This window comes from Pleuronectes platessa, chromosome 2 (assembly GCF_947347685.1).
Source record: "Pleuronectes platessa chromosome 2, fPlePla1.1, whole genome shotgun sequence".
Lineage (NCBI taxonomy): Eukaryota > Metazoa > Chordata > Actinopteri > Pleuronectiformes > Pleuronectidae > Pleuronectes > Pleuronectes platessa.
In genome coordinates, this window is record NC_070627.1 from 30754891 (window position 1) to 30775879 (window position 20989).

Genomic DNA, 20989 nt, shown 5'->3' on the forward strand with positions numbered 1-20989 from the left:
GCTGAGTGCTGTGGAGGAGGGGGTGGGTAGTGTCCTGGGGGAATAGATGTGGGTGTAGATGTTGTTACAATTTTAAAGGACAATTTTAAAGGACTTTTTAAAACCCGGCCAACCAGACAAAAATGTAAAAAGCTATTACATTAATGTTAGTGATTCAGAATTTGTATTTGGTTACTGGCAAGTTACTGCATTATCGGCTTTTATTACCTTTAAAACTGAAACACTTTAACGTTATTGGCAGATATTACGTTGTGGGATGTTGATACAAACCCTTCTGGTTCCAACATCTTGAATTGGTAACATAACAGGCAAACATAAATTCAAATACTAGACCTATGCAGCTTAGATCTGTCATGTTTCTCCTCTTCAGTGGTTTTCTCTCTCTATGGCTTTCTCTGCTGCTTTTTAAACCTGAGGAGTAAACAGCTAACAGCTATCAGCATGCATACATGGATCGGAGAGAAGAACTCATTCACTTTATCTGTTGATTCACAATAGCTTACTATTTTAGTAGAATTTGCTAGTTATTTAATAAATGAGGTAACTGTTTGTTTGGCCTGTGGTAATGCTCCTCAGGTACTTCAGAATTATTCCTTTGTGTCCTAGATATTAGAACTCATCGTACCATCATACCAAACAAGTATATAAATTACCGTCTTCTTTCATTTCTCTGCTGACTTGCAGATGTCTTGGGCACCCAGAAAGGCTGCTATGTTTGGAAAGCGCTCCAACTGCATGCGTAGGAATCCCAAAGCAGAGGTTTCTAAACAGGGATGGCTATACAAGCAGGTAAAACAACGTCTCTTAACTTTCATTATTAAAGCTGAACACCAATGATTTTATGGAATTGATTGGAACTCTGGAATCCACTGTATTTGAAAGTTGATCAATAATAAGGTCTACAAATTACATTTCGTGGTCACATTAGCTAGCAGTCATACACTGGCCCCAACGAAGAGGCATTCTCTCAAAACTCAACAGCAAGGATTTAACAGTGTCCCTGTGTCCATCGGGTGGCACCTGAGAATGCTCGCTGATAATGTTCCTTGACTCAGTTGAGGTCTTGAGTAGGCTGTGAAAAATTTAGATGATTCCAATGAAGTTTGAACCAGAGGAACTACTTGCAGTTTCCAGTATGTGGCGCTGTTGAGGCATTCTGCCTCAGCTGCCAAATATCGTCCTTGTGATCACATAGTCACTCTCATTGTACATGTACATTTTTAGGCAGATTAGAGCATGGGCATTGATGCTGCAGCCACTACCTGTTTGTCACAACATGGCTTCATCAGCGTCTCAAGGTTTCCTTGACCAATTTTTCAGGTGGATCAAATAAATAATGTAGACGTAACATAGGAATGTTATGGAAATATGTAATATTTGTAAGCACTTATTGTTTTCAGGCGTATTTTCAAATTCACAGCCACCCCAAGGCCACGCCCCCTGACAAAAACTCACAGATAATATAACTTTAAATCACAGTCTATAACATGACATAAACCAAATGTGAAGTATGAAATCTGTAGGAAAAGTATGATTTTGTAAAACATGTGAAAACACCAAAGATCTATTCCAATATGCACGTCAATCGAAAATGGCGGCCTTCCTGTTGGATCAAGGGTAATAATAATCAAAGTGTTTTTATTGATTTTCATATTCTGACATCAGACATCCCATCCAAGACAAAATAGTAGGACTCAAAACATACATCACAAGTACAGGACAGTACACAGACAGAACAATAACAAGACAGATCCTACTACTAGACATCAGACATACCCACCACCCGTGTAGTCCAGACACTCTCGGGTTAAAAATAAATACATAAATAGAAATGACAACAATAATAATAATTATAAATAAAATAAATAAAAAATAAAAATAAAAAAGGGGAGGGGGGGGGGTTCAGAAGCTGCCAATTATGTTGGAGCAGATGAAAACTCAGGTTCAAAATAGGAAATAAAAGGCTGACAGACCTTAGAATATCTCTTAGTGTTGCCCTGCAAAGTAAATCTAAGATGTTCTAATTTTAGGTGTGTCATCACCTCCTCTACCCACCGTTTGTGTGTTGGCGGTGCTGCCTTTATCCAGTTAAATAAGATCAGTCTCCTGGCCAACAATGAAGAGAATGCTATTGCTTTCCTTTGAGCAATCGTTAATTGTGTTTCCCCTGGTGCCACACCAAAAATGGCTGTAAGAGGACCGGGCTCTATATTTTTGTCGTAGATGGATGAGAAGGTTTCAAAAATTTTGGTCCAAAACTCTTTGAGCCTGGGACAAGACCAGAACATATGGCATATGTTGGCTGGCACCTGTTTACATCTAGGGCAAGTCGGATCAGCTCCCTGGTAAATTCTTGCCAGTTTGTCCCTCGTGAAATGAAGTCTGTGTAACACCTTAAACTGTATTAATCCATGTCTAACACATATAGAAGAAGAATGTATTAGTTCTACTGCCCATCTCCATTCATTGTCCGATATGTCCAACTCTAATTCTTCCTCCCATTTCCTTTTTATGTAATCAAGGGATGGGGAAGCCACCCTCTGGATATTCACATAAAGCATAGAAACTGTCCCTTTAAGAGTCTGGTCCATGTCCAATAGCCCATCTATCCACCCACTCTGTGGTAGTTCAAGGGATGAGGAGAATGTCTTTCTCACAAAATCTCGAATCTGAAAGTATCTGAAGTAGTCCTTAAGGGGATTCCATATTCCTTCTCCAGCTGAGCAGCAGACATAAATACACCATCTTTAAACAGATTTTTAACACATTCCACCCCAGCTCTATACCATTCCCTAAACGCTGCTCCCCCAAGGGCCGGAGAAAACAAGTGATTGCCATAAACGGGAGCAGACAGGAGGGCGTTTCTGTTTTTAAAATGAGTTCTGAATTGGACCCAGATTTTGATAGAGTCACGTACAACAGGGTTGTTTGTGTAAAGGTGTTTGCTTAAGGGCAGAGGAGCACAGACCAGGGAGCGTAGGGATACCGGGCTAGATGCATATCTTTCCATATGTACCCACACTGGGGTTACATCATCATTTAACTGTGAGACCCAAAACAACAGCTTATGTAGGTTAGCAGCCCAATAATAATGCATATAATTTGGTAGGGCCAGGCCGCCCTCTTCTCTCTGCCTCTCTAGGAACTCTCTTCTTATCCGGGGGACTGTTTTTTTTCCAAATAAAGGTAGATGTACATTTATTCAGTTCTTTAAAAAAAGATTTAGGAATGAAAATTGGCATTGCCTGGAATAAAAACAGGAACCGTGGCATTACAGTCATTTTAACAGAATTTATCTTCCCTGCTAATGATATTGGGAGAGATGACCACCTTTCCATATCTAATTTTGCCTTGTCCAATGTTACTTTAAAGTTATGATTAAATAAGTCTTTGTATTTACTTGTTACAGTAACACCTAAATAGGTGAATTTATCTTTGTTTGTTGTAAAAGGATAGGCCTGGAATGATAGTCTCCTCGCCTGTTTATTAATTGGGAAAATAACACTTTTTTCTAGGTTAATTTTATAACCCGAAACCCTCCCAAAGTCTTCGATAATATCCAGAGCCACCGGGATGCTTGTGACAGGGTTCGACAGGAAAAGGAGGAGGTCGTCAGCGTATAGAGAAAGTTTATGGTTTTGCATCCCCCTGCGTATTCCCCCCAGTCCAGCAGCATTCCTCAGCATTATTGCAAGGGGCTCAATTGCCACATCAAAGAGCAGGGGTGACAAGGGGCACCCCTGTCTTGTTCCCCGAAACAGAGGAAAAGGATCAGATATTATACTATTTGTTCTTACCATAGCCTGGGGGTTCGCACATATTATCTTAATCCACAAACGAAAATTAGGACCAAATCCGAATCTCTCAAGGGCCTTGAACAAATAGAGATACTCTATTCTATCAAAGGCTTTGTGGGCATCTAAGGATATCACAATCTCGGGCTCAATGTTATCCTCGGCCGTGTATATCACATTAAAAAGGCGACGAAGATTACTGGAAAGTTGTCTGCCAGCAACAAACCCTGTCTGGTCAGGATGTATTATCTTATTTATAACAGGCCCAATCCTAGCTGCCAGAACCTTGGTCAATATCTTATAATCACATCCAAGTAGACTCACCGGGCGGTATGATCCACACTTAAGTGGATCTTTATTTTTCTTAAGGAGCACAGAGATCATAGCCTGTGACATTGTTTGAGGTAAAGTTTTTCTGTCAAGGACCTCCTCATATACTCTACAGAGCAGGGGTATCAGTTTAGAGGCAAATGTTTTATAAAATTCACTCGGGAACCCATCAGGGCCCGGCGCTTTGCCTGTCTTCATGTTTCGAATCGCATTCTCTATCTCCCTTGCAGTCAGGTGACCCTCTAGTCTATCCCTATCTGCCCTCTCTAAGGATGGCATTTCCAGATTTTCAAAAAAATCCTTCACTCGCCCCCTGTCATTTACTTCCGAAGTATAAAGATCCTTATAAAAAGACTTAAATTGGTTGTTAATACCTTTCTGATCTATAATCTTATTCCCCAGGTTATCCCCTATCTCCACTATCATACCAGCGGCTGCTGACTGCTTCAGCTGGTGGCTGAGGAGCTTACCTGCACGCTCACCATGTTCATAGAAATCCTGTCTCGACCTAAGATATAGATCCTCCTCACGCTGATTTATTAAGATATCATACTCAGTTTGGAACAAAATACGTTTTTTGTGTAGCTCCTCAGAGGGAGCCCTAGAATTTGCCAGGTCAACTTCTTTTATTGCCTTTGTTAATTCTGTGGTACGTTTCATCTTTCTTTTCCTTTCACCAGCATTGTATGAAATTATTTGTCCTCGAATATAAGCTTTTAAGGATTCCCACAAAATGGCACTGCTTATGTCGGGGGTGTCATTAAGCTCTAAGAAAAAAACTATTTGCGAGTTTATAAATTTGGTAAAATTATCATCTGCCAATAGCCTGTTATTAAGGCGCCACATTCTCTGAGGTGGCGTGTTTTCTGGAAAGTGAAGTTTCAATATGACTGGGCTGTGGTCGGATATTACTATACCAGAGTATTCTATACCTGTTACTATAGGGGTCAGTTTATTGTCTAATAAGAAGTAGTCAATCCTAGTATACGTCCGATGTGGTGGGGAATAAAAAGAGTACTGCCTGGAGGTTGGGTTTACGTATCTCCATGGATCAAATATACCATATACCTTACAGAAGGAGTTAATGCATTGCGCTGATTTGCTCAGTACACTGGGTGTTGGACTAGAGCGGTCCAGAGTTGAATCTAGGACACAATTCAAGTCTCCCCCTAGGATCAGATTATGAGTATCCAAATTTGGTAATAATGAGAATAGGTCCTTAAAAAATTGAACATTATCCCAATTGGGTGCATATATGTTTGCCAGAACCACTGGCATATTGAATAATTTTCCAACTACAATAACATACCGACCATGTTTATCTTTTATAGTGGTTGTTTCTACAAATTGTACATTCCTGTGTATGAGGATGGCCACTCCCCGACCCCTACTATTGAAATCCGAGTGACAAAACCTGATAAAATCCCCCCCTACAGAGCTTGAGGTGGTCCCTGTTCAACAAATGTGTCTCCTGTAGATATACTATCTCTACTCCCTGGTCTCTCAAATGTGAAAATACCTTACTCCGTTTAGCTGGATTATTGATCGCCCTTACATTCCAGCTCATCAGTTTTGTGGCCATTCTGCTCGGATCCATGTTTGGTGCCATGTCAGAAGACTGTGGCCTTTGGCAACAAAAGCAAAAAAGTTAAAAGGAGGGGGTCTGGAAAGGAAGGGGGGGGGGCATCACAAACACAGACACAGCCAATACATAACACATAACATATATAAACACTAACCCAAATATAATGCTCTTTAGCGAGCTCTCTCGTGGCCAACCGGTCCACCATCTCCTGCACACCAAGCCTACCGTGTGCAGCTCCGTGTATATCGCTCTTAGTCTGAAAAGTATAACATCACCCTTTTAACTTATTCACCTAATGGGAAAAACAAAAACAAAAAGGGGGAGCTCTCCACAATGAGGTCCTGAATAGGGTAAAGCAGTGAAATAAAAACAAAAAACAATGCCATAAAGGGTAGGCAACAATAGTCAAGGGGGAACATTCAACCCTCAAACCTTGAATAGAGTAAAACAGTAGTATGAGGGAGGACAACAGTAGCTTGTAGAAAGATGAGGATTATAAATATGTATACATAACTTCTTTTTAAATATACACTGAAGCCAAATATTTTGTCAATGTTGTCAGGACTGGTGAACAATATCCTGCCTACATTAATCCCCCAACCAATTCAACAGTGTAAGCATGTATAGTATCTACTCAGCCAGAATCAGATCCGTCTATAGGTCTCACCCGGGGCTCAATTTCTTCTTGATGTAGTCCACAGCGTCTTTTGGGCTCTCTTTTCGTTTGTCCTCCTTCTGGCGTAATCACCAGTGTTGCCGGGTAACGTAGCCCGTATCTGACCCCCGTGCAGGTCCGCAGGAGGCTTCTTGCTTCTCTGAAGGCTGCTTTCTTACTGTTTACGTCTTGGGTGAAGTCCGGGAAGATGTGAATCCCTCCGCTCCGACCCTCGGGTGTTCTCTCCATTTCCCTCGCCCTTTTAAGTATCTCCTCTCTCTCTGTGTAGTAATGACATCTCACTACAAATGCTCTCGGTGGGCCTCCGTTCCCGTCTCGTCTCGCGCCGAGTGCCCGGTGCGCACGGTCCAGCGTCGGCGCCGCCGCTAGACCCAACTTTTCTTTCAGTAAGCCCGCCATAAACTCCGACGGCTTTTTGCCTGCCTCGGCCCCCTCTTTTACCCCCACGACACGTATGTTGTTGCGCCGTGATCGCGCCTCGAGATCCTCACTGCGTCCCCTCAGCTTCAGTATCTCCTTCTCCATTTCTTTCAGTCTTGTCCCCATGTCGGTTATGGTGTCGGACTGATCATTTAACGTTTCATCTACCTCATTTTCCCGTTTGTCCATCCTATCAGCCAGACTTCTAATTTTATCAGCAACCAGCTTCACCTCCCCGCGTAGCAACTCAGATTGGGCTCTCGTGCTCTCTTCCAAACTTTTGGTCCATTTTCCAACTCGGTTGTCATCTTTTTTCTTCCTTTTTCTATCTCTTCCTTACACTTTGCGATCTCAGTCTTTGTCTCCTCTCTGTATTTCGTAACCGCAACGTTGGCTTTTTTAATCTCGGACATCATGTCCTGAGCCCACTGAGGTATGCTGTCGGCTTGTGATGGGCTAACACTGTCCCTGCTAGCTAAGGAGGCTACGCCGCTAGCCACCTGCTGCTTCTCTCCACCCGTTCGACTCGTTCGAGTCGTCATTTTTCGGTCTAAAAATGTACTGAAAGCGCACTTGCTAGTACCCGAACAAAACAGTATTCGTTCACTCCCCCAAACTGATAACAGTATGGCGATATTAATATTTTTGACAACTTTTACACGGAGCCTCCGCACGCACGTCTTCACACGGCAAAGCACATCCGGAAGTCGGATCAAGGGTAAGTAAGGATATTTCCTTCGCCTGTGCATGATACACATCTGTGCCAATTTTCTTTACACTAGATGAAAGTAAAGGGGTAAGAAAAAACCCTCGTTGAAAATTTGTAAGGGGTGATATTGACTTGTTTTTGGACGTTTGTTGCTGTAAATATTAACATTTATAAATGTTGACCAGACCTCACGTTGCCTATTATCGATTAATATCTTATGACCTTTAGCGTGAAAAATTCAATTAAAAAAACTAACTGAAATCTTTTTTGGGGAAAAATGTAATAAAAACTAATTGAATTGTAAAACTAACTAAAATCTTCACAAAAACTTGGCATCTTAACAGGGGTGTGTAGACTTTTTATATCCACTTTATGTGATTTGAGGCAGATTGGAAAATATACACGGAAGTTGAAACACTTCTGCTGAATATACAAAATTCACCGCAATGCCATGGCCACGCCCCCCTGACAAAAACTCTCTAACATGACATAAATCACATGTTTAAGATGAGCTCAGATGACAATCACTGAATTAAAAGTTGATCTGATGAATGGTCTAGGACAGGGGTGGGCAAACTTTTTGACTTGCGGGCCACAATGGGTTCTAAAATGTAACAGAGGGGCTGGGCCAGGACCAGATGGATGGAGTATTTTTGTGAACTAATATAAATTAACTTGAAAAATCATTACATGAAAGGATTTGGCCTTTAACAAGTAGCAAAGCATTTATTTGCAAAGCAATTTAACAAATACTCAGCCAACATCTGAGCTGTAGCTGCCCGTTCTTGTGTTGACTGCTTGCTAGCGTAGTTAGCATGCTTTGTAGCAAAGTGACAGCTGAAGTTGTACTCCTTGAAAACTGCGACAGAATCTCGACATGTCAGGCATTCAGCTTTCGACTGGATTTCAGTGACAAAGTATTTTGTTGTCCACTCCGTGTTAAACACTAGGCACTTATTGTCTACTTTTCACTTCCTTGATCCGCTCATTTTAAATAAGGGCTCACAGGGCAAAGCGTAAAAGTGAAGGGAGATCATGTGCCCTTTCCAGCCCTATACACCACACTCCCGGTCAAATTTAATTTAGCGGACGCTTTTATCCAAAGCGTGTTACAATAAGTGCATTCAACCCCGAGGGTACAAACCCAGAACCACAAGAAGCAAGAAAGTTCAATTTCTTAAAAAATAAAGCAAAACTATAAAGTGCTATAAGTAAGTGCCATTCAAGTGCTACAAAATTGTAATTTTTTTTATTTATTTTTTAATATTTGGAAAAGTTCGGCGGGCCGGATTAAAGAGCCCAACTTTGCCCATGTCTGGTCTAGGAGGAGTTTTTTCTAATACAATATGTGAGAATGGTCAAAAATTGCTACTTAAATAAAAATGGCCAACCTCCTGTTTGGTCAAGCAAAACAAGAGAGTTTCTTGTTTATAATGAAATTCTTACCTGTTGGTCAAATGTGGTGCTAGGGCTGCCCTTTAGGCTTTCTCCCACGCCCATTCCTTAAAATCATATGAATGTTTTCAAAGGGGGGGCTGAGGGAGATTGAACAATGTATATGTTTCAGCAAATTCATGTGTCATGGCGAGTCATGAAATTTTAAGCCATGCCACTAACTAGGCCAGGGGTCGGCAACCTTTACTATCAAAAGAGCCATTTTACCCCCTCTTCCCCCAATTTAATTTGTCTGGAGCCGCAACACATATTTGATAACACAGCTTATAAAGTTTTATATATAGTTATACTATACTAAACTATAGTTTGTTGCGTTTATGAAATTACAGAACGACAGGAACCAAGAAAACTGACATTTTATTTATATTTTTACTTGTAACAACAAAGGCAAACACCAAACTCTTACACTGGCATGTGTAGGCCTACTTTGAAATAAATTAAACTCAGAACTTTGTAGGGCTATTTGAGTCCTCCCCATATTTGTGGGAAATGTATGAAATAAGAATTACGATATTTTGAAATAGATAAAAACATATAGCTGCAGCCTAATAACTTTAAAAGATATATTTTAGTTTGCGAAATATGAAAACAAAAAGTAAGAGCACGTCAGACTGGAGTCGGACACAGAAACTGAAGCTCGGTATAAACCAACTGCAGCTTCTGCTCTTATCAAGAAGCTGCGGCGCTGATCTCTGAGCAGCTGAGACCAAGAAACTGTTTCCACTAGTAAGAAGCAGCCGGTCAGTCACTGACCGGCTGCTTCACGTTAACGAGCTCTGATGTCACTGTGTGTGTGCGCCATCTGGGAGCACACAAACAAACACACACACACTGGCCCGCTCCTGGTATTTCATGATGAACTGATACGATGATGTTTAAAAAATGAGCGTGAATCGTGACGTTCACTCACGTTCATCATATAAAAACTGATTCGTTAAATTCACCGTCCACGAAACCACTTAACTCTTGGTTTTGCTTAATAGTTGATCAAGGTATATTAATCCGCTTGTCCCATGGTCTAAAATGTTCCAAGCTGCCAGTAACCCATTTGGTCAATCCCTTTGGTACCTCTGCTTACATTTGATCTCTCTTTCTGGTAAACTGAATTCACTTGTAGAGAGTCGTTTCACTCAGTATGTTGTATTATCTTTTGTCCCTAAGATCCACTTTTTGGTTTTTAATTAAAATGCAGTTAAAAGTTAATTTTGTATACTTGAATCTTTTTGAATTGCACTCTGTTTAATTTATTTTGAGTTTGTGGATAAATGCTGAAATTCAAGACACTGAATTTTCGTTGTCATAGATTGAGAGAGTGAGTATTCTCAGCTGAAGATACATAATTTGAGTCTTTTTGAAACTACTTCTCAGTAGTTGGACTTTTTAATTTCATTTTTGTGCATGAAAGCACTGTTGAGTCTGTTAAAAAAAAGGCTGAAGTTACTGAATTGTTATGTATATTTGTAACATTGTGTATATAAGATGCACCTTTTGCTTTTTAATTCAAATACAGCTAATTTAGTGTAAAAGGGAATATTCTCTCTCTAGCATCGCCACCTGCTGGTCGTTTTGGATTACCATTAAACTTGTTTTATTGTGTTAGCATACTGTGATATTCTGTTCTATCTCAGGTTCAAACTGCAACATATTTTAATTAATTAAATTTGAGAAGTTGAAGATTTTCCTCGATTTAGGTATAGGCTTGTCATTAGATAGATAGATAGATTACTTTATTCATCCCCGAAGGGAAATTAAGTCGTCATAGCAGCAGGTATATTTGAATACAATAAAATACAATACAATAGAATAAAATAAAAAAATATTGAGGTAGAAAGAATAAAAAAAACAGGAACACAAGATAAATAGGTAGATAAGGTGCAGTGGCAAGATGATGGTAATAGTACTGATGATATGATGGTAATGTTATTGTTAGACAGTATATACAAATAGTACAGTATATATAGTATATAATATAACATAATATATACACCAGTATAATAGCAGTATATAGTAATAATGGCAGCAACAGTATATATAATAATAGTAAATATAATAATAATAACATGTACACATGTATAAATATTATATACAAAGAGTATGATATAATATGATATGATATATAGTAGAGGTATAAATATAAGTATTCGACTATACAATAGATAATATAATATACTATGAGTGTAAGAATATGTAGACAGTGTGCAAAAGACAATATTATTGTATAAAATGATATATAGTATCAATATGGTTTATATTAACACATAGCGGAGTGTTTTACAGGGTACACAGTATAAGGAGACAGGTACATTTAGTGTAGTTCTGTGATGGTGGCTCTGACAGAGGTAGCTGAATTGTACAGTCTTATTGCAGTTGGGAGGAACGATTTCCTGTATCGTTCCTTAGAGCAGCGGGGTTGAATGAGTCTGTGGCTGAAGCTGCTCCTTAGCTTGTCCAGTGTTTTGTGGAGGGGGTGAGAGGGATTGTCCATGATTGCCAGCAGTTTTGCCAGCATCCTGTCCTCCACCACCTCGTCCAGGGTGGCAAGCTTAGAGCCAACCACAGACTCTGCCTTCCTAAGGAGTTTTCTCAGTCTGTTGGCGTCCTTTGCCTTGATGCCCGCACCCCAGGACACCACAGCAAAGAAGATGGTGCTCGCCACAACAGACTTGTAGAAAATCTGCAGCATCTTGTTGCAGACATTGAAGGACCTGAGCCTCCTCAGGAAATAAAGCTCAGGCCTTTCTTGTAGACGGCCTCTGTGTTGGTGGACCAGTCCAGTTTATTGTTCAGTGTGACACCCAGGTACTTGTAAGCAGGGACCACCTCCACATCCGTCCCACCGATGCAGACAGGAGAGGGCAGGGGCTGGTTCCTCCTGAAGTCCACCACCATCTCCCTCGTCTTCTTCACGTTGAGCTGCATGCGGTTCTCCCCACACCACTTCACAAAGCGGTCAACCAGGTCCCTGTACTCAGCCTCCCTCCCGCCCTCAACACACCCCACAATGGCCGTGTCATCAGAGAACTTCTGCAAATGACACGTCTCAGTGCAGTGCTTAAAGTCAGCAGTGTATGAGGTGAAGAGGAAGGGGGACAGCACAGTTCCCTGGGGGGCCCCGATGTTACTGATCAAGGGGGGAAGGTCGGTCCCGAAGCCAGATCAGTTGAGAACCACTGATCTAGGTGTATTCAGGTTCACAGCTTTTTTGAAGGCATCTGAGAAAATGCCTGATTGAAGAGCTGTATTCCCACATAGCAAAAAAAAAATTGGCCCACACTGCCACACTATCTTACGACCCACACAATGAATAAATGATGGCAATTGGGCAGTCTGCTCCTGCTTGACAGATCTGCGTCATAAGTTAACAATAGCAATACCGCATGTTGACCAAAGGTGAGCCGAATTGATTTTGTGGATCACAAAACCAATCACCTTAAAGTCCCAATTTTGGTTTGGGATATTAGGGCCACGTTTGCTATTTTACAATTGGGCCAGTTTTGGCTAATATTAATTTAGTCGGTGCAAGCAGAAGGCCAGAAGTGTTGCATCATTGTGCTATCTGGGTTTAAATCTTTAAGATGTGACTTGAAACATGGTAAATGATTTGTATTTATATTGCACTTTTCTAATCTTGAGGACCACTCAAAATACTATACAATACAGTTTCACCATTCACCCATTTAAACATACGGAGAATTAAATTATCTACCTTCCAAATATTGGACAACCCGCTCTGTTTCCTGAGCCACAACTGCCCTTGTGGTCAGAGATAAAGCAGGATTATGTTGTTACTGATGATGATAATAATGAGAGTGTTTGATGATGTTATTGTTCTGGCAGGCCAGTAGTGGAGTAAAGCAATGGAACAAGCGCTGGTTCGTCCTGACTGAACGATGTCTATTCTACTACAAAGGTTTGTGCTTCATTCTACTTTCCAGTCTGCCTACCTCAATAATTTTTTATTGATACAGTGTTTCAAAAGGAATTGTATTGTATTTAAAGGTTTTACCACTAAGAGGTACATTTTGTTAATCTGGGGAGTGTGTGAACCTGACCTCTGAGTTGACTAACTCTGAACTGTTAAACTCTAAATTGAACTAGAAGATTCCTCATTTAGGTTGAATTACGAAAATCCAGCCTATTCTGGGGGGGGGGGGGGTCCTGGGACATCCTGTGGGACATCAGCCTCTTTTCATGTTTGCTGGTGAGTCTTTAACCTAAGAATTAAAAACAACTTAATTTTCCAGCTGATCAGAAGTCGGCGCTGTCACTGTCACTACATACAGACAAATAGATCTGTTCAGGTCGGGGCTCTGATGAAGTGTGAGCAATTTGGGACGGATTGGACGATGCACAGTGGAGTTAAAAATAACTTCCTGTTTCATGGTGAATCAGAAGGTGGCAGACAGACAGAGAGAGTGAGAGTCTGAGAGACAGAGAGAGACAGATTAATAAGTGTGTTGTTATTTAAAAGCCCTTGTGTTTACAGAGTGACCCCCATTGTACATGTCCATATTGAAGCAGATTGGAGCAAGTGGAGTGTCAAAGCATAAAACATGGTACTTCCTGTCAAAGCTGGGGTGTTCTGTGGCTATTAAAGGGGACATATTATAATATTCCCTTTTTACCACAAGTTGATATGGTTCCTTTGGGTCTTAATGAAATGTCTGTAACATATTTTGGTCAAAATACCACAAGGATCATTTAAAACAGCACCCTTTTTACCCTGTCTAAAACAGCCCTCCTCTGAGTGACCTGTTTTGAGTGCCTGTTCCTTTAAAAGCTAATGAGGCGCCCAATGATGCTTCCTTTTTGGAAAGGGATAAAGAGCGAGATAGATAAAGTTCTGGGAATTAACATACTATTCACCCCAAGTCAGTTTCTTTTCGATCTAACTCCTGAAGGCATGTACACAAGAGACCAAGAGCACTTGTTACATATATTCTTGATGACTGCCAGGAAAATGGTGACAATAAAATGGTTGAATCCACAGCCACCTACAGTGGCACAGTGGAAACAGAAGCTGAGAGAGGTGTATGGAATGGAGGCTTTAACTGCTCAATTACAATTAAGGTCTGATGTTTTTGTGAGGAGGTGGCTACCTATTGCAGGATACCTCTCTAACTGAGGGGAATCCTGTAGTATGATGGAATGTCTTAACTGTCTGTTTATTATTTTTCACTAATCAGTATTACTCAACTTTCTGGGCCCCATTTATTTTTTTTCTTGTCGTTAGCGCTGTCATATATAATTTGTGATGTTGTCAAGGAATGTTTGTGTTTTTCTTCAATAAAAATAAAGTTAAAAAAAAAAGAAAAAAAGAAGCTAATGAGGCACAATCTTGCAACCATATCGTTTTGAACTAGAGTTAGGCGGGCCGAAGCCTGCCTGCGAGGCTAGGGCTGTCACAGGCAGGCTTCGGCCGCCTGACTCTCTGCCGCCTGACTAGACACGGGGGTCTCAACCCAAAGACACGGGGGTCTACACGGCGGAGACGAGGGGGTCGCACAGCAACAGACTTTTGCCAATTCTCTCCGGGACATCGCCTTCAGATATGAATTAAATCCATTTCGCTCTTGTGTCTTCTTAGGCCGGGACGTTATGTGCGGTTCTGTGCAGCCGACCACAGCGCATCTTGTGTGCTTCATTTGCTTCATGCTGCTAGCTAAGCTATTCCAGGTGTATCCGAAGTTTGCAAAAATGAAGTGCTTTGGCAAATATCGTATCCATAATGAGTGTAGGGGGGGGGGATGAGATGGGGGGGGGGGGGGGGGTTAACCCATTTCGCTTGTGATGAGAGAAGGATACAGAAGCTCATTCGCAGTCACTCAAGCATGACGTTTCTGACTTAGAGGAACCATAACAAATCGCGGGAGCTGTTTTTTTCCAGAGTTTTGGATCGGTAGACATGCCAAATACCCAAATTAACGTGTAGAAGCACTACAAAAGAGGAATTTTCATAATATGTCCCCATTAAAGTAAATTTGCTTATGGAACTCTTCAGGGCAGAATCCTTTCCCAAAAATTTAGTTTGACAGTGGTTGATGCGAAAAAATGGAAGTTACCGATACTTAAAGGCTCTTGGCGAATCATCAAGATTCGCCGCCATGCCAAGGACCAGCCCTCACAAGTTTGATACAATGGAATTAGCAAGTTCTTTAGGCTCTCCTGACCAAATTTCAAATGAATCAGGTGAACGGGCTACCTGAAGGATGTGTGATGGAAATTCATCTTGAGATTTGAAATAATGAAATTCTCAGACTGGAGTTGCCATTGAGTCTTTATAATAGTAAGCTCTGCAGAGTTTACAAGCACGGGTGCTCAAAATGGAACAACTGGCTGCAAGTTCACAGAAGCCGGAACTTATACAAAGAGGCGTTTCATAAGACATGATATGAAAAAAAAAAAAGACATGAAAGACATGAGATCATCCTCTGTCTTATCTGCTGTGTCCTGCCGTCCCCGGTACCAGTTAGAAGAAAAACCTCACCCTACCGTCCGTGGTACCAACTAAAAGAAAAACATCACCAAATAAGGGTTCCATCCTGTCAGGTAGACAGTATCACAGCAGTGAGACACCTAGTAAGAGGATTTCCAATACCTTAGACACTGGTCAGTGATATTTTCCATTACAGATGCTTAAATGTAAAACATGATATTTCCTGTTACAGCTAGGGGGTGATATGACAATTATATATTTTCATATGGAGCTGTTGAGGGCAGGACCTTTGAACATATGAGACAATATATATGGAAGTTATAAGCACTTACATTTTTTGGGTGCGAATCATATAAATTTGCAGCAACGTCACCGTTTTAATCAGAAAGTCTCTAACTTTTTAAGCAATAAATAAGCAAAGTAGAAAACTTTCCCTGACTTGGTTTCAAACTTATTACCACTGGGTCACTGATTCAGCGACTCAACGAACTGAGCTAAACACATCAATGTTTAACAATGTGAAAGTTGTTTGTTTAAAGAATTCACATGTCCCCCAGTGGCCACCCTCCTCTGTGTTCTGGTGCAGCTCAAACAAATCGCTATTATTCAAGTTCTATCTGTGAAATAAAGTCTCAGTGATAACGTATGTTGTACAAAATATAAACAAATATGTTCAGTGGAAATATGAGGGAAACGAGTGCTCAGGGCACAGTACATGGTTCAGGGGTGCTAGAAACGTAGCCAATAAGGGAATGTAGTTAGGCAAGTATAGCAAAGTAAATTTGGGCAATCAACATCGTCGAAAACAATGCCCGAAGGGCGATTTTGCTGGTCTCAAGCCCGGTCACTCAGTCTTGGTGGTCGAGGAAGTCAGATGGTACTAGTGACAATGACGGCCGCTGGTATGCATGAAACAGCATTGCACCCGCGATTAGCACAACGGAGGATTATCCCGTTACTGGTACAGCAGAATGGCTTGGCAAGCAGGATGTTAGGGTTTGTGGAAGGAGGAGATGGACCCAGGATGCGGAGGTTGTTAACAAAACGGTGTTTAATATAAAAAGGGCTTTAAACAAGACAAAAACAAAACATTAACACTAACAGGTAAGTTCTGGCGACAAAGCGCACAGAGAACAAGGAACGAGGAAGCAGGAGAAGCTGGTCGAGACAGCAGGAACAGACAAACCATATCTCACGACGTGTGGAAACGAGTAAGAGAAACAACTAACGAACCGACAACCGACAAAGGGAAACACAGAAATACACAGAAGGAAGGCAGGGGCAATTACACACAGGTGAAGCACATGAGGATTGGGGACGACAATCAAAGACAGGAAGTGACACACCGAGAAGCTGGAACAAGACACAGGGAAAGCGAGGCTACAAAATAAAACAGGAAACAGAAAACACAAAGAGACACAAATCCATAAACATAAATGGCAGAGCGTCACACAGGATTTAGCAAGATAAATGAAGTATTTTTCTTCCCATGTTTGTAAAACTGCTGGAACAGATATTGCATGGACTGTTACTGGAGTAAGATATATGAAACATTTATCCGAGAAAATAAAGACACATGAGACTACGAGGGCAAACCTGGAAAATACGATGAAGATGTTAGGCCCAACTAACATCGCTTTGCAGCTGGATGAAGGCCACAGGATTTGGCCGAGAAAACACAATGAAGAGGTGGATAAATTGCCAGTGTCAAATTCTGCGTGTATTTCTTTGTGTATAGTTTACCTCATCAGATATCCAGCAGTATTTGGCACCTACTTTAATTTTTTCTTAATAGTGTTTGTTGATAAAACCCCAAATCAGAAAAAGTTGGGACGGTATGTTACATTTCAAATAAAAACTGAAAACAATGATTTCTAAATGATCTTTGACCTGTATTACAATAAACACAATTCAAAGGCACATTATTTGAGTTTGACCTCAGGAATTGGATTGTTTTTTTAAAATAAACACTAAGCCAGGGTACGCCATGGCTTAGTGTTTATTTGGGGTTGTATCTTACACTTCTGTGATAGCACCATTAATGCCGAAAAGTACATCATATGCTGCCTTGAAGTCGACATATTTTCCAGAGACATCCATGCATAATGCAACAAGACTATACAAAACGAAATTGTGCACATATTACAAGCAAGGCATTGCTGTGGAAGAAGAGGGTGGGGTTGCTGGGCCAGACTTGTCCAAAATAAAGACTATGTGGCACCTTTTTTAAACGCAAACTGGTGACCCCATTATGTTGCACACCATTAGACTTGTTTGCAGGAAGAATGGGACAAAATGACAACTGAAATGCTTCATCAATTGGTGTCTTGAGTCCATAAACGTCTTTTAATTGTTGTGAAAAGGAATGGCAACATTAGAAAGTGGTAAATGCTTTACCGTCCCAACTTTTTTTGAAATATGTTACAAGAATCCAAATTTAAATAAGCGTTTATTTTGAAAAAACAATACAATTCATGAGGTGAAACTCACATAATGTAACTTTGTATTCTTTTTAATGTAATACAGGTCAAAGATCATTTGTTACTAATTTGCATTATAGGGTAAGGTTTCAAATAGATGTGAACGTTGAAGTGATTTTATTTTGAAACAGAAAGTAGTTAGGTGTGAGTGATCTTAGTTGGGTAATTTTAACATTACCTGGGCTGCTCATTAACTTTAACCCCATCCAGAATTCCTATGTGGATCATTATCGTCCCCATCTCAGCTATAATTACGGCCACAATGACCATCTATTTTACGGGGGACTGGCTGTTTGTCATGTTATTTCAATCCCATCTAGAGACACTTATTTGGATTTGATGTGAATGAAGGTGTTAATCACAAAAAGTGTAAATGTGTCTGTAATATGTGTGTAAAAATGAAGGCTTATACTAATCGTTGGAAACTACAACATATCAATCAATCAATCAATCAATCAAATTTTATTTGAATAGGCCATATTCACAAATTACAATTCGTCTCATAGGGCTTTAACAGGATGTGACAGGGTGTGACATCCTCTGTCCTTAACCCTCAGCAAGAGTAAGGAAAAACTACTAAAAACCCTTTTAACAGGGTAAAAATACGTAGAAACCTCAGAGAGAGCCACATGTGAGGGATCCCTCTCCCAGGACGGACAGAAGTGCAATAGATGCCACGTGCAGGAAAACATCATCAAGATCAAAGTCTTCAAGATTAAAGATTAAAGTCTCTAGTAGCAGGGTAAACATCAAATGGAAGGACAACCCCAACATGACATGCCAAGCAGCCCCGCTGCAATCACAGTCCATAGTCAGCAACCAGCAGGACCACGATCCACCATCCAGACCAGAACGCCACTCCAGTCCTCAGTCACCGTCCACCGCCACCCACCACGAGCCGCCGCCGCGGTCCTGGTCCAATCCCCGTACCCGATGCCAACGCAACACAGGGTCGGCCAAAGGAAGGTTTTGAGCCTACTCTTAAACGAACAGATGGTGTCTGCCTCCCGAACTGAAAGCGGTAGTTTATTCCACAGCAGAGGAGCTTGATGGCTAAAGCTCTGGCTCCTACTCTACTTTTAGATACTTTAGGGACGACAAGTAGGCCTAAATTCTGGGAGCGGAGTGCTCTAGTGGGTTTATAAGGTACTAACAGCTCTTTAAGGTAAAATGGCGCTATATTATTAAGGGCCTTGAAGGTGAGGAGGAGAATTTTAAATTCTATTCTAGATTTAACTGGAAGCCAGTGTAGCGATGCTAATACTGGAGAAATGTGCTCTCTTTTCTTTGTTCTCGTCAGGACACGTGCTGCGGCATTTTGGACAAGCTGTAGAGTCTTTAACGACTTACTGCTGGAGCCTGATAATAATGAATTACAATAGTCCAGTCTCGATGTAACAAAGGCGTGGACTAGTTTTTCTGCATCTTTTTGCGAAAGGACATGTCTGATTTTTTAGATATTACGCAAGTGGAAAAAGGCGGTTCGAGAAATTTGTTTTAAGTGACTATTAAAGGATAAATCCGGATCGAAGATCACTCCCAAGTTCCTGACTGTTTTGTTGGAAGCAAGGGCAATGTCGTCTAGCGCAGCTATATCCAGGTTTTTATGTCCTTGAGACATGCTCAAAGTTTAGTTAATTGATTACTTTGTTCAGGTTTTATTGATAAGTAAAACTGGGTGTCACCCGCAGCAATGGAAATTTACCGAGTGTGTCCTGATAATGTTTCCTAGTGGAAGCATATACACTCCTGATCAAAATCTTAAGACCAGTTCAAAAATTGCATGAATTTGCATTTTGCACTGTTGGATCTTAGGAAGGTTCTAAGTAGAGATTCAAAATGCAAAAAGAAGAAATGGGAACAAGAGACCAAAAGTTGTGAGCAGGTAATTTATTGAAAACAACAATTTAACTCAAATAGGCTGTTCATCAGCTGATCAAAAGTTTAAGACCACAGCCTTTAAAAGCCAAAATCTGTGCAAAAATTTGGATTCCATGTCATTTCCTGTCAAGTAATCACACTGAAGATCTCTTGATGGCAAAGGCAAAAAAGCTCACCGTCTTTGAACGTGGTAGGATTGTTGAACTGCATAAACAAGGCCTCTCACAACGTGCCATCGCTGCTGAGGTCGGACGCAGTAAGACAGTCATTTTGCATTTCTTAAAAGATCCTCAGGGTTATGGAACAAAAAAATCAAGTGGTAGACCCAAAAAAATCTCATCGGCGCTGAGCCGGAGGAACCGAATGGCTGTCCGTCAAGACAAGGGACGATCCTTGTCCCAAATTAGGGCCATTACTGGTGCTGACTGCAGCCCAATAACCATCAGACGGCATCTGCGAAGGAAGGGCTTCATAAACAAGAAACGTCTTCAAAGGCCACGTCTCCTTCAACGCCACAAAATTGCCCGTTTAGACTTTGCAAGGGAGCACCAAACATGGGACATTCAAAGGTGGAAGAAAGTTTTATTCTCTGACGAGAAAAAAATTAACCTTGATGGTCCTGATGGCTTCCAACGTTACTGGCATGACAAGGAGATGCCACCTGAGATGTTTTCTACGCGGCACAGTGGAGGGGGCGCCATCATGATCTGGGGTGCTTTTTCCTTCAATGGAACAATGGAGCTCCAGGTTGTGCAGGGGCGTCAAACAGCAGCTGGCTATGTGGAGATGTTGCAGCGGGCATCCCTCATGACTGAGGGCCCTCGTCTGTGTGGTAACGACTGGGTTTTTCAGCAGGACAACGCTCCAATTCACAATGCCCGTCTGACCAAGACTTTTTTCCAGGAGAATAACATCACTCTTTTGGACCACCCTGCGTGTTCCCCTGATCTTAATCCAATTGAGAACATTTGGGGATGGATGGCAAGGGAAGTTTACAAAAATGGACTTCAGTTCCAGACAGTGGAGGCCCTTCGTGAAGCCATCTTCACCACTTGGCGCAACATTCGCACTAGCCTTTTGGAAACACTTGCATTAAGCATGCCAAAACGAATTTTTGAAGTGATCAACAATAATGGTGGAGCTACTCATTACTGAGTCAGTTTTTGACACTTTAATTTCTGTTTTAGGAGTTTTTTTTTTTTTTTTTTTAGCTGTGGTCTTAA

General features: G+C 41.1%; 1 protein-coding gene across 1 annotated transcript in view; it reads left to right on the forward strand.

Annotated features, from left to right (window-relative positions):
* The first annotated feature begins 12346 nt into the window (after positions 1-12346).
* Positions 12347-20989, forward strand: part of plekha6 (pleckstrin homology domain containing, family A member 6) — a 103694-nt gene continuing 95051 nt past the window's right edge. Inside the window, exon 1 of the mRNA XM_053429644.1 lies at positions 12347-12359. Within this exon, the coding sequence (XP_053285619.1) occupies positions 12347-12359 (13 nt within the window). The remainder of the gene's footprint in view (positions 12360-20989) is intronic.